Source organism: Daphnia carinata, chromosome 1, assembly GCF_022539665.2.
Source record: "Daphnia carinata strain CSIRO-1 chromosome 1, CSIRO_AGI_Dcar_HiC_V3, whole genome shotgun sequence".
In the NCBI taxonomy this organism is placed as follows: Eukaryota; Metazoa; Arthropoda; class Branchiopoda; order Diplostraca; family Daphniidae; genus Daphnia; species Daphnia carinata.
In genome coordinates, this window is record NC_081331.1 from 13,390,429 (window position 1) to 13,402,503 (window position 12,075).

The following is a 12,075-nucleotide window of genomic DNA, read 5'->3' on the forward strand; positions in this document are numbered from 1 at the left end:
TTTCTCTTTGTTATGAAAAAAGGAGAAAAGTTTTGTTTCATTCATTTGACAGGTGGTATAAAAGCCGAGACAGAATTCAATCAAGCGATGATTCCAAGTTCAGCACCTGAAATTAACTTTTCTTTTTTAAACTCTTAGTTCTTATGGGCGTACACCCAGTAGCTGCAATAAAAATCGATGATTCAGGGAATTCAACACATTTCTTTTTCTTTTCTGAAAAAAAAAAAAAAAGAAATGTCGTTTTTTTTTTAAAGAAAATGGGATTGGTCTTTTAAGGTCGCGGTCGGTTTTTGTTTTCTTACTTTTCTTTTTTTTTTCTTTAATATTTTCCGTATAGAGCTGTTCAATGTTTACGGTTGATGGCGCACCACTGGTGATGGATGATGCATACCTGATTAGCATAACCCCCCAACGTCCCATCCACACACACACACACACACACACAGAGCAAAAAGAAAGAAGAAAAAAAAAGATATTTATTTACATCAATATATATCGGCGTGCCTATATACTCTTCCATGTTGTTGTGTCTATTGACGTTGACGTATCGGGCCAGCGGACATGGATTCAATGACGAGATGGATGGCAGCCAATGATTCGGCTTCTAAAAAAAAAAAAAAAGACACACGGGGTGACCTCATTAAAAAAACAGCGGTTGCTTCCGAGACTCCATTGGCGTATAAAAGTCGTCATCATCGAAGAAGAAAATAAAAAATTGTTGTGGCCTCATCAATCAGGGCAAAGATAGGCACAGAAGGATAACACAAATCAAAATCTTGAGAGAGAAAAAAAGCCGAAATTCTTTTTTTTTTTTTTAATTCACCACCGAAGAAACCGCCAACCGCCGCCATTGGTTTTCTTTTTTCTTTCGTGTTTTGACTGTGAAATTAACGGCCGTATAAAGAGATATGCCAACGTGTTTTCAACAAATTTTTTTTTCTGAAAACCATTGGTAATCGTGTGTGATTAAACATTAAAACTTGAACTCCAATTCTAATCTGTCATACTTTCCAAACGATAGAAGAAAATATGATTAAGCTATGATTTAGTATTATGATTTCATTTTTATCTCTATTGGAAACGAAAATGGGTTATTTTCATTTCATCAAGGCGCGTCGAGGTAACAATCTAGAATCTACGTATATGGTCATGTGAGGTGACGACATGATCAAGTCAAACAACAATTCATCATCACAGGCAAACATTTTTTGAACCAGAAGCTACAAAAAAAAACAAAAAGTTACCTGTTTTTTTTTTTTTTTAGCTGCAAGCTAATGTAGCTTTATCCATTATAGTGTTTGTCCGGTTGAGAGAGCTGCCAAAAATATTGCAGCCAGTTGTGCAGGTGAGCAAGAAAATGGCGCCCAAAGGCTATCAGCCTTGGTGAATAGAAAAAAAAACGAGCAAAATGGCGTGGTCGTTTGTTGGAGATTTTCGCTTCAACTATTGTAATTATTGTAGTGGGCAATACTTTCATTTATTTTCTATCAATATATCTTGATTTCTTTTTGTCTCTCGGTTGTTTATTCAAAAAAAAAAAAAAAAAAATGGCTCTAGGCGACGTAACGACAGTCGAAATAAATGCAACACGAACAAGAAAGTGTTTAATTTTTTTTCCTGACATTTTCGTTGCAGTTTCTTTGAAATGGTAAAATGAGTAGTGTTCGGCCTTGCGAGCGAAAATCAGTTCATGTAACACATCACGACGACGACGCACACGAAATTCGAGAACGGCCTAATCGGTAATCAAAGCAGATAATACTGAGACGATAGTTGCTGTTTACTGTGCCAAGTCTACTTTTTTTTTCTTTTCCATTACAGTTCATTTTATTTTAAATGTCAAAACTCAAATTACTGTACATCAATGTGATTGTGTTACACAGTTAAGTCTATTAGTGCCCTTTGCTAAGTTAAATAGAATTATTTATACCAGAATGAAATGAAAACATAAAAGATTATGTCACAACCTTGCACTGCACAATTTTCGGTTTCTTGCCTCTTCGAAAAACCTTTTCTGCTTTGTGTTTTGTTGCACATTGACTTAGTAACCAAGGTTAATTTAGAGCTCATGTTTTTCATTGGCACACCGGATGGCACACGTTCAGAGAACATCTTTTTTTGTGGGGGGATGGACAAGAAAACAACGAGAGAAAAAATTAGCCTTGGGATCATTGTTAACTTGTTGCAAAAGAAGAAAACATGTCTGAAAGAAGAAAGGGACTGGACTAGTTAATCCTCACTTCCGGCGCCATATTTTTGCTCTTTTCTTCTTTTCCCCAATACAAAAAGGGAAAGGGAAAACAAATGTTTGTCTTGTGAAAAGGAAAGACAAAAAAAAAAAATGCGCAGTTGTCCGAGGAATAGGGAAAAACGTAGTGTCCATTTTCTCGCCTGGGGCGTGCATGCACGTCTGCTGTTTCTACTAAACGAAAAGGAAATTTCGCTGAGGTTTCTTAAATGAGATCCTGATGGTTAAACAAGTGTGTAACGAGATCCTCACGAAGATGACGTCATCCCCTATCTCAACAAACTTTTGTTCGACTCGTCTAAGTTCGAGATTTCACGGGCTCCATTTTCGGTACGTAACACTTCAACGTTTACTATATCAGAATTAGGTCTAACAGATGATTAGTCGAATGTGTATTACGAGATTTGAAAAACGATACAGTCCTCGACATATTTTTCGTGTCTCTAATTTACCGAATTTAGGACAGACATGTCTCAATTGTAAATCGAATTAGTACGGGACTGTGGAAATAATTGGACGGGAAAGAAAACAAAATTTGTTCAGATTTTTCCAAGGTTTCAATTTAAAGAAAAAAAAAAAGAAAATGTTGTGACAGTTAAAAAACAAAAGAAAAACGAGGATTAGTTGATAATGGAAAATTCTTGTTTACACAGTTAGGGAATGGAATAAGAAAACCGGTTCATACTTGTGCACACCTCGTTGCTCCCGGATAGCAGACTATAATCTCGAATAACGAGCTTGACAATTCGACATGTCCAAAAACGAAAGTGTTGAGACCCTAACGAGAAGTGAATTCATCTGTAAAAGACAAGGGAAAAGCCCCACACATGCAACTCTGGATTTATTTCATACTATACAATTAAAAACATTTTAGAGTTATATGATTTATGTATACTTCGGTCGTTAGACTAATTAAAGATTATCTACAGTTAAATACCTTTTGGCCAGTTAAGAAGGTATTACACACAAGTTATTATAGGTATCTGGCGTGTGTGTGTGGCTCTTTTGATTTTTAATTGGACTCTTTCCTTTCCGCCATGTCGCCCGGAATTCCGTTCCGGCATCCATGTCCGCATGACGTATTATCTTCTCTTTTGCCGTGTGGCCCATTCCCCCCTCTTTTTAATTTTTTTCTGTTCGTTAACTATGGTCACATTCACTTTGTTCTGTTTCTCTACGGTGGCTCTTCTTTTTCTTGTGTGTGTGACGCCAACAAATCCTTTAAGCGTTAACCGTATTGGTGCTCAGAGAGAATAGAGAAGCTTTTGAACTTGTTTTAGAACTTGGCTTTCTAATGTCAACTAACTGCTGTGTAAGTACGGAGTTGACGTGTGTGCAGGTCACAAGAGTTGGCCTTTCATGGACGCCTTCATTAGCTAATGGCCGTAACGATGAGCAGCGGGGGCCAACTGTCATTCTGCCTCGGACATCCGCCGGAATCGGTATGTTTCAAGTTCTATACTTTTGGCTTACTTTTTTATTCAATGTATTACGCCCTCTTTCTTTGCAGGTGACATCTAGCGACATGATAAAATTGCCATTATTTGCCACTGACTTGTGTAATTCGAATAGATTGAGGTCCGATGGCGAAGCAATCCAGCCGGACGGGCACAGCTTCCAGCAAAGAAAAAGTCAGTGGAAAATTGGATGAAGGTCCGGAATCGTGCTCTACTTCCATCATCCCCTTTCCCCTTGCTATTTATATCCGGTTGACTTGGTTTTTTTTCTTTTTTTCGTGTGATTCAATCGACGACACAATTGTGCCTTTTATTCATATTTTTCAGTTCGACGTCTGTCCCTTTACGTTTATTGCTGTTTCGTCCTCGGCCGAAATGAAAAAGTCATCCAGCTGTCGGAGAGGATGCGACACAAGTTCTCGCAATGCGTACAAGAGGTAGGAAAGCGGAAGAGAAGAAGAAAAAACGAATCAATCCGCACGACCAGACGCGAATTGTTTTTCGATTTCTCAAAGGCATTCCACCAGAAAAAAAAAAGGACAATAACATTCCGCTTTCCTTTTTTTTTCCAGAAAACAAAACGTATGTTATGAATAAATAAAAGGGAAATCAATAAATATATGTTTTTCTTTTTTTTTTTTAGAAGCTGTTGGACTACCGGACGTGACGACGAATAACATTTCAGATGAAAACACACAAAAAAGGAGGTGGATAGTTTGATGCATAACTAATCTGACAAGTTTTAATCGGCTTTTTATTTGAGTGTAGGAGTTAAAAGTAAAAAACAAAGATGATGGGATCATTGGACGTCCTGTAGGTTCGAGTTGTATCCTTTTCCATTTGTTTTTGATGTCTCTCGGGTGATCAGATAAAAAAACAAAAAGGAGAAGCAAATAGCCTTTAAAAGGCCGTCCATCTTACGTAACAGATTGGGGGGAGTTGATTAGCGTCAGAGCGCGTGCCTACCAAGAAAAAAGTAAACAAAATAGATGCAAATAGGCAGCACAAGTCCATTTCCCTAGTCACCTCTGACAAGGACAAGATTTTTGTTTTTTCTTTAAACAAAGTTTTTGTTTATGGATTTAAAATTTAAGAAAAATCCTTCCCGACATAGAAAAACATTGGCCAAATAATCTCTCTTTCCGGCGAATAGTTTTCTTATGTATGTATAGGTAACAGTACTGTTATCTCATTATTATGATTTCTTTTATTTATTCAATTGACGCTGTGTCCTTGGTGTGTACACGTAGTATCTGCTCACTAGAGAGTGTGTAGGCCTGTTTTCTGATTAATTCCATTGGGCTGCTGGCTCGTGCCGGATTATAACGATCCGTTGATGACGACATGACGGACAATTCAGCCCTACGATGAGCTTCCCTATTTCTTAGTAATTTCTTTTTTTTTTTTTTTTTTCTCCTTCTCAGTGAAAATGGCGTAATCGCCAAACTTAAGCCGATGAGTGTGCGAGTCACTCCGGCTGTTGTTGCAGACACCCCTCGTGACTTTCAGATGTGCAATAATATCCGCTCACACAGATTTCCGGTTGTCTTTTTTTAATTTATAGTACAAATTATTTTAAAATCTATTTTTTTCTGTTGTTTGTTTTGTTTCGTTTTTTTTTTTCTGGATTTTGGCTACAATGGACACTAGATGTCGTTGGCGAGAGTTGAAAATGAAATTTCATCCAGCCACCCTTAGCCATCACGGTAAGAAAAGAAGAGGAATGTGCTCTTTTCTACTTGTTAAAGAAAAGAAATCAATTCTTTTAAGTTTTTTTTCTATTTGATTTAGGGTAGAAAAAGGGAGTTCCGTGGTATGTGGTAGGGGGTGGGGGCTTTTTTTTGTGCTTTAGTTTTTTAAGAAGGAGAAGGGGGGAGGGTTAAAAGTCTTTTTTCTCACTGGAATATTTTTTTTTTCTTTTTTCAAAGCCGTTTTTATTCTTTTTTCCCTTTTTCTTTCCTCTCCGTGACTTAACTCCGCCCACAACCACACACAGCTGGTCCCTTTCCATACCCAACCCCGACCTTGGGTGTCCCTCTGGCGGGCTCGTGTGAACAAGAGTCTAGTTCAACTGCAAACGCTTAGACAGTTCAGTTGTGGCCAGTCCTCTCTTTGAAACGGACGTGCCTATTTTTTTCTAAGAATTTTTATACATTCTGTTGACTTTATTTTTTTAAAGTCCTCTTTTGCGATTTCTAACAGAGTTTTCTCTTTCTAAAAGAACACACAAAAAAAAACTTGAAACATTGTGAAATCTTAAAGTGAAAATCCATCGATTATTTGTTGCTTAACAGCGAGGCTCAAACAGTGCAAACCTGTCCAAACATGTTTTGGTGACTAACCCCCCCCCCCAAAAAAAAAAACCTTTAGTTTTCCCTTTTTCAAAACTTTTCTCGTCGTGTTTCATTTTGTGTGTGTATGTCTGTGTTTCTTGTTGTGTGTCGTGTGTTGTAAGTGAACGCACGTAAAGAACATCCAAGGCAAAAATGAATCAAAACGTGTCTTCAATTGTCGCCGTTGTTTTGGTGATTGTCGCTTCGGTCAACTGTTCGCCGAGTTGCCAATGGCAACAGCCAGCAGCCGATGAAAGCAACGACGAATCATCGCTTCGCTGTCAATTGCGGACGCTCCAGCCGGCTGAATGGGAATCTCAGCTGGCCCGAGTGTCGCACCCGGAGCGAGCCACATCGCTGCGGATCGAATGCAGTGACGTCCTTTTCTTCGAATCGGCTCTGGAGCGCGACATCCTCAAACGGCTTCCACGGCTGAGGCAGTTGAGCGTGTCGTCGTGCAAAGTCCGAGCCATTCAGCCCGGTTCGCTGGCTTCTTTGCCCGAACTCAAACGGCTCTCGATTCGGACGCACAACACCGATTGGCCAGCCATGGCTCTCACACTCACTGACCAGTCTCTGGCCGGCATGAGAGAACTTCGACATCTCGACCTCAGCGACAATAGCCTCATTTCCACGCCAGACGGACTCTTCTGCTCCCTGGCCAGCCTCTCTGGACTCAACTTGTCGTCGAATCGGCTCCAGGACGTCGCCTCGCTCGGTTTCAATTCCGCCGACGAGGAATGTCTACAAGAATTGACCGAGCTGGATCTCAGCTGGAACGGCATCGCCGAACTTCATCCGCTTTCGCTTCGCGCCCTGCGCAAACTTCAGTCGCTCTCGATCCAGCACAACGGCCTCACTCATTTGGCTGACCAGTCGCTGGCCGGTCTCGAGTCGCTCCGCATGTTGAACTTGTCCAGCAATCAACTTTCTGTCTTGCCGCCGGATCTTTTCCGCGATTGTCACGATTTGCGCGAGTTGGACCTCCATCACAACGCTCTGTCCGTCTTGCCTCTGGGCAGTTTTGCCGGACTTAGCCAACTTCAGGTCTTGGATTTGTCACGAAATTCTCTCGGCCCGGTTCACCGCGACACGTTCGCCGGACTTTTGCGTCTCGTCGTTTTGAATCTCGGCCGCAACGCCCTGACTCGCCTCGATTCCACCATGTTCCGCGACTTGGCCAGCCTTCAGGTCCTCCGACTGGACTCTAACTTGATCGAGTCTGTCGATTCCGATGCCTTCCTGCCACTCTTCAATCTCCACACGCTCGATCTGTCCAACAACCGGATCAGCATCGTTAGCGACCGACTCCTCGGCGGACTCTTTGTCCTCAGTTCGCTCTCACTCGGCTCGAACCGCATCCATTCCATCAGCGAGGATGCCTTCCGCAACTGCAGCGGTCTGCGCGATCTCGACCTTTCCGGCAACACTCTGCAAGTGATTCCGGAAGCTGTCGGCCAGTTGTCGCTGCTCAAGTCGCTGGATCTGTCGTCGAACCGCATCACCCGGGCTACCAACTTGTCTTCCAACTGGCAGCAGCTCTACAGCTTGAACTTGGCCGACAACCAAATTCGCGCCGTCAGCAAGGAGGCTTTCGCCGGATTGGGTAACCTCGTCGCTCTCATCTTGGCCGGCAATCAGCTGGAGCAGCTGGAAGCTGGCACTTTTGACCGCACTTCGGGCCTCCAGGTACTCCGGCTGGACGGCAACAGCCTTACCGACGTCAACGGTCTCTTTGCCGGCCTCCACAACCTCCGTTGGCTCAACGTCTCGGCCAACCGAGTCCAGCTATTCGACTATTCCTTCCTGCCGGCCAACGTCGAGTGGCTGGACATTCACCAGAATGCCCTCAGCGAGCTGGGCAACTACTTCCAGATCCAGTTGTCGAATCTGCAAGCCATCGACGCCAGTTTCAACCAGTTGACGGACTTGACGGCCGACAGCGTGCCTGACAGTGTTGTCCAGCTGTTTGTCAACGACAACAAGATTTCCAGCATCGCGGCCAACACGTTTCTGAAGAAGGCCAACCTCTCGCGAGTGGACCTCAACTCGAACAGACTTCAAACGCTCGATCCAGCTGCCCTGTGGCTCAGTCCAGTACCGGCCGATCGGGACTTGCCCGAAATTTCGCTCGGCGATAATCCGTGGGAATGCGATTGCGGATTGGAATGGCTTCCGCTTCTCGTTCAGCCGAGCAGCGCCTCACGTCAGCAGCCGCGTCTGGTCGATGCGGCCGACATCACTTGCCGTCTGAGCTTCCGGCGAGACAGGAACGAGACGGCCGAATCGGCTCTGGTGCCTCTGGTGGACGTCCGACCGGAAGAATTCCTCTGCTCTTACCAGACGCACTGCTTCGCCCTCTGCCATTGCTGCGACTTTGACGCCTGCGATTGCGAGATGACCTGTCCGTCTGGCTGCTCCTGCTACCACGATCCCACCTGGTCTTCCAACATTGTCGATTGCTCGGCTTCAGCCGGCCCGCTGAACGATCTGCCCGAAGGAATCCCCATGGACGCTACCCAGCTCTATTTGGACGGCAACAATTTGACGGAGCTGTCGAGCCATGCCTTTATCGGCCGTAAGAATTTGAGAACCCTTTATCTCAACGGCAGCCGGATCCAGACGCTGCGTAATCGCACTTTCCACGGACTGGGAGCCCTGCAAGTGCTGCAGCTGGCCGACAACGAGTTGGAAGAGCTTCGCGGATCTGAATTTGAGCCTCTTGATCACCTGAGGGAGCTCTACTTGCAAAACAACCGGCTTCGTTTCATCTCGGACACGGCTTTCGTCCACCTGCGCTCCCTCCAAGTCCTCCGGCTCGACGGCAACCGACTCCTGACCTTCCCTCTGTGGCGTCTCGGCGTCAATCCGCATCTCAATCAACTCTCTTTGGGATTGAATCCGTGGAGTTGCGAATGCCGATTCTTGGCCGACTTCCAGCAATGGATTGCGGCTCATCCCCACCAGCTGGTCGATCCCGATTCACTGCACTGTTTGATGGGCGATCAGCAGCTGATCGGTTTCGACGAATTCAACCGGAGCTGCTCAGCCAATCCTTCCATCAGCGTCGTGACGCGTTTCAGCGGCGCTTCCGTCATGGATTACGTTCCCGTCATGGCCGCCGGAATTTGCCTCTTTTTGCTGGGCGTCGTTGCTGTTGTCTTGGTGCTCATCTACCGCCAGTCCGTCCGCATCTGGATCTTTTCCCGCTACCGCATCCGCCTCTGCGACTCTAAAGCCGAGGAGCTGGACGCTTGCGTCTCTTCTTCTTCCTCGCGGAAGGAGTCGATGTTTGACGCTTTTGTCAGTTACAGCCTCAAGGACGAGCAGTTTGTCGCCCAGGTACTGGCCGCCGAATTGGAGCATTCAGCCGAAGCCGGATCCTCTTTCCGGCTCTGCCTCCAGCACCGAGACTTCCCCACCAGCTCCGGAAACAGCAGCAGCAGCAGTTCGGGCGGAGATCCGCTAGCTCTTGGGCTAGCTGCCAGTCGCCGGATCGTTTTGGTCATTTCTCAGTCCTTCATCGAGTCCGAATGGACCCGACCCGAAGTACGCACTGCCCTGACTGGCTTTTTGCGCCAACCCCGAGCCCGATTGGTCGCCGTCCTCCTGACACCGTGGACGGATGATCAATCCGATCCGGAATTGAGTCTCCTCCTCCGTTCGTCTGTCCTCATCCGCTGGGGCGAGCGCAATTTCTGGTCCAAGATTCGTTACTACTTGCCCGATCCGACTCCTCGCCAGCACTACATCCGCAACATCCATTCGTCAGGCAACGGCCTTTGGTACCAGACCACCAATCCGGCCACGACCAACACGCTGTTGAGCTCGAAGCGGACGCTTCCCCATCCGCTTCCGATGGACGCTATGATGGACAAACAAGCCAACAACAAATCGGAGCTGTACTGGGAAGTGGGCAACGGCCACCAAGGTATCCCACGGCGCTACACTTCGACTCCGCACACTGCCGCCTACGCTTGCCGCAACGGTCACCACGATGCCAACGGTGACGAGATGTCGTCCATCTATTCCGGCCAGTGTTACTCTCGTCTGGAGCACAGCTACATGTCGATCGATCACGGACACGAGCACATTTACAGCAGCGTTCAAGATCCGGCGGAATTGCATCACCATCACCATCATCATCCGCAGCATCAACAGCAACGCCCTGATTGTTGGTCTTATCAATATCCGCCTTTGCATCAGCATCCGGAAGCTGCTCAACAACATCTGGTGATCCATCACGGAGTTCCTCGGCCGCCCACGCAACAGCCGGAATTTCACTTCTCGAACCATCAACAACAGCCGCAACGTTTTGTTTAAAAAAAAATCCTATACATTTTTAATAATCCGATCATTGCGGATTGTTTTTTTGTTTTTTTATTGTAACATTTTGTGCATATTATCAAAAAAGGGAAATCATTTCCTTGTGTATAACTCCTCCAATGTAGACAGTTTTTTTCAAAATGACGACTTGGAAAGATAAAAAAAAACGGGAGTGGTTTGATTTGTATAGTCTTCCTAGTCACGTGATCTGCCGTTTTTCCCACGTTTTTTTCATGATTTGATTAAAGGCGCTCATTATCATCGTGTGTCCTCTTTTCGTTCATCTAATTTGACTACGAAATTTTGAAAACGAGAAGAAATTAATGAATTTTTTGGTTTAATTCCGTGTGTGTGTATACAAAGAAATGATTTGTGCTAAGAAGTAAAAAAAAAACAATGTCATGTGTATTTGTGTCGGGATCGGAAAGACATAAATTTTTTTATATATTATATATATACATACATATATATTATATCGCGATGCAATACAATGCCTTTTCTCAGTTGAATTTCATTTTCTAGTGTTTCATTTGATCGCAAGTGGAGAAGGCCCAAACGAGATTTGCTTTTTTATTTTCTGTAACACGTCAACCTTTATTTTTTTAGGTGTTGCCTAAATGGCATAGCGGGGCGTTAAGATGCGGCTGAAAAGTTGGGAAACCTTTGACAACATTAAACAGTGTGCGTCGGGACACGCATGCAGATTTACAACCAAACCTTCTATCTTTCTTTTTTTTTTAAATGGATTACTGGGCATCCCCCTCTATGTCTATAATAGCCTTTTCAGAAAAACTTTTTGGCATCTATCACGCACTCTTTTTTTTTTCACAATTGAATTAAAGGGGATCACATATACTGGTGTATAGGTGAACTCATTTTTTGATCGTTGTTTTTCAAGTCGAGAACAGCTTAAGTCCCAACTAACGTGTTTTTTTTTAGAATCGATTTCTTTTCTCAATAAATTATTCACGGATTCTCGGAATGATGTAATTCGATCGCAATGAGATAACATTGTGTAGTTCATTCTCGTTACAAACTCGTCATCGTAGAGTTCAAATGTATCCGCATGTTTTTTTAAAGCGAAATCAGCTGATTTGTTTTCAAGGAATGCGTATCCGATGACAAAAAGTGCTGCATTCAGTTGATTAGAAACAAGCGTCGAGGGCAAAACTTGAGCTTCTTTTAACAAGACTAACAAGTCAGCGAGTACAACGTTATTCATTCTGAAAAATCATTTGTCATTCACGTTTTTTGCCAGCCAATCTCATTTAAAAGGATCTTTCGCATGGCTGGTTTTCCCAATAAAAAGTACAACCGGAAACTGAGAAGAGCCAACCTGAACGTGTCATCATTGATAGATTTTTTGTTTCTAGGTGTTGAATTTTCTTTAAAAAAAAAAAAATAGCTTTTTTTTTATTGGCACGACTTGCCAATGGAAACATCACGCAATTGCGGTTACAAGGTGATTGCCCTGCGGATAGAAAACAGATACTGTTACTTGCTGCTGGGACCGCAGGGCACGTCGCTAAATGGCCGTTTCTTTTTAAAAAGGTAGACTAGTTTTTTAAAAAAAATAAATGATGTATTTCGAAGGCGGGCAAAAACTTACAGGGAAAGTGGTGGATGATGGGCGGAAGTCGTTCGTTCTAATCTAAGCGTGCTACCTGGCAACAAGCAAGAGTTATGGGTGGGAGGTGATGACGGACGAGGA

General features: G+C 44.1%; 1 protein-coding gene and 2 long non-coding RNA genes across 3 annotated transcripts; 2 read left to right on the forward strand and 1 right to left on the reverse strand.

Moving 5' to 3' along the window:
* Positions 1 to 286: 286 nt before the first annotated feature.
* LOC130691423 (uncharacterized) lies at positions 287 to 762 on the reverse strand. The gene is made up of 2 exons (XR_009001222.2): positions 513 to 762; positions 287 to 391 (listed from the first exon to the last, which is right to left on the reverse strand). It is a non-coding gene; the product is annotated as an uncharacterized LOC130691423 (long non-coding RNA).
* Positions 763 to 3,147: 2,385 nt separating this feature from the next.
* LOC130691679 (uncharacterized) lies at positions 3,148 to 4,845 on the forward strand. Its single transcript, XR_009001287.2, has 3 exons — positions 3,148 to 3,690; positions 3,759 to 4,287; positions 4,349 to 4,845. It is a non-coding gene; the product is annotated as an uncharacterized LOC130691679 (long non-coding RNA).
* Positions 4,846 to 5,795: 950 nt separating this feature from the next.
* On the forward strand, positions 5,796 to 10,808 carry LOC130691635 (toll-like receptor Tollo). Its single transcript, XM_057514602.2, has one exon. It carries the CDS (start codon positions 6,192 to 6,194, stop codon positions 10,359 to 10,361), a length of 4,170 nt encoding a protein of 1,389 aa, XP_057370585.1. The 5' UTR covers positions 5,796 to 6,191; the 3' UTR covers positions 10,362 to 10,808.
* The last annotated feature ends 1,267 nt before the right edge of the window (positions 10,809 to 12,075 follow it).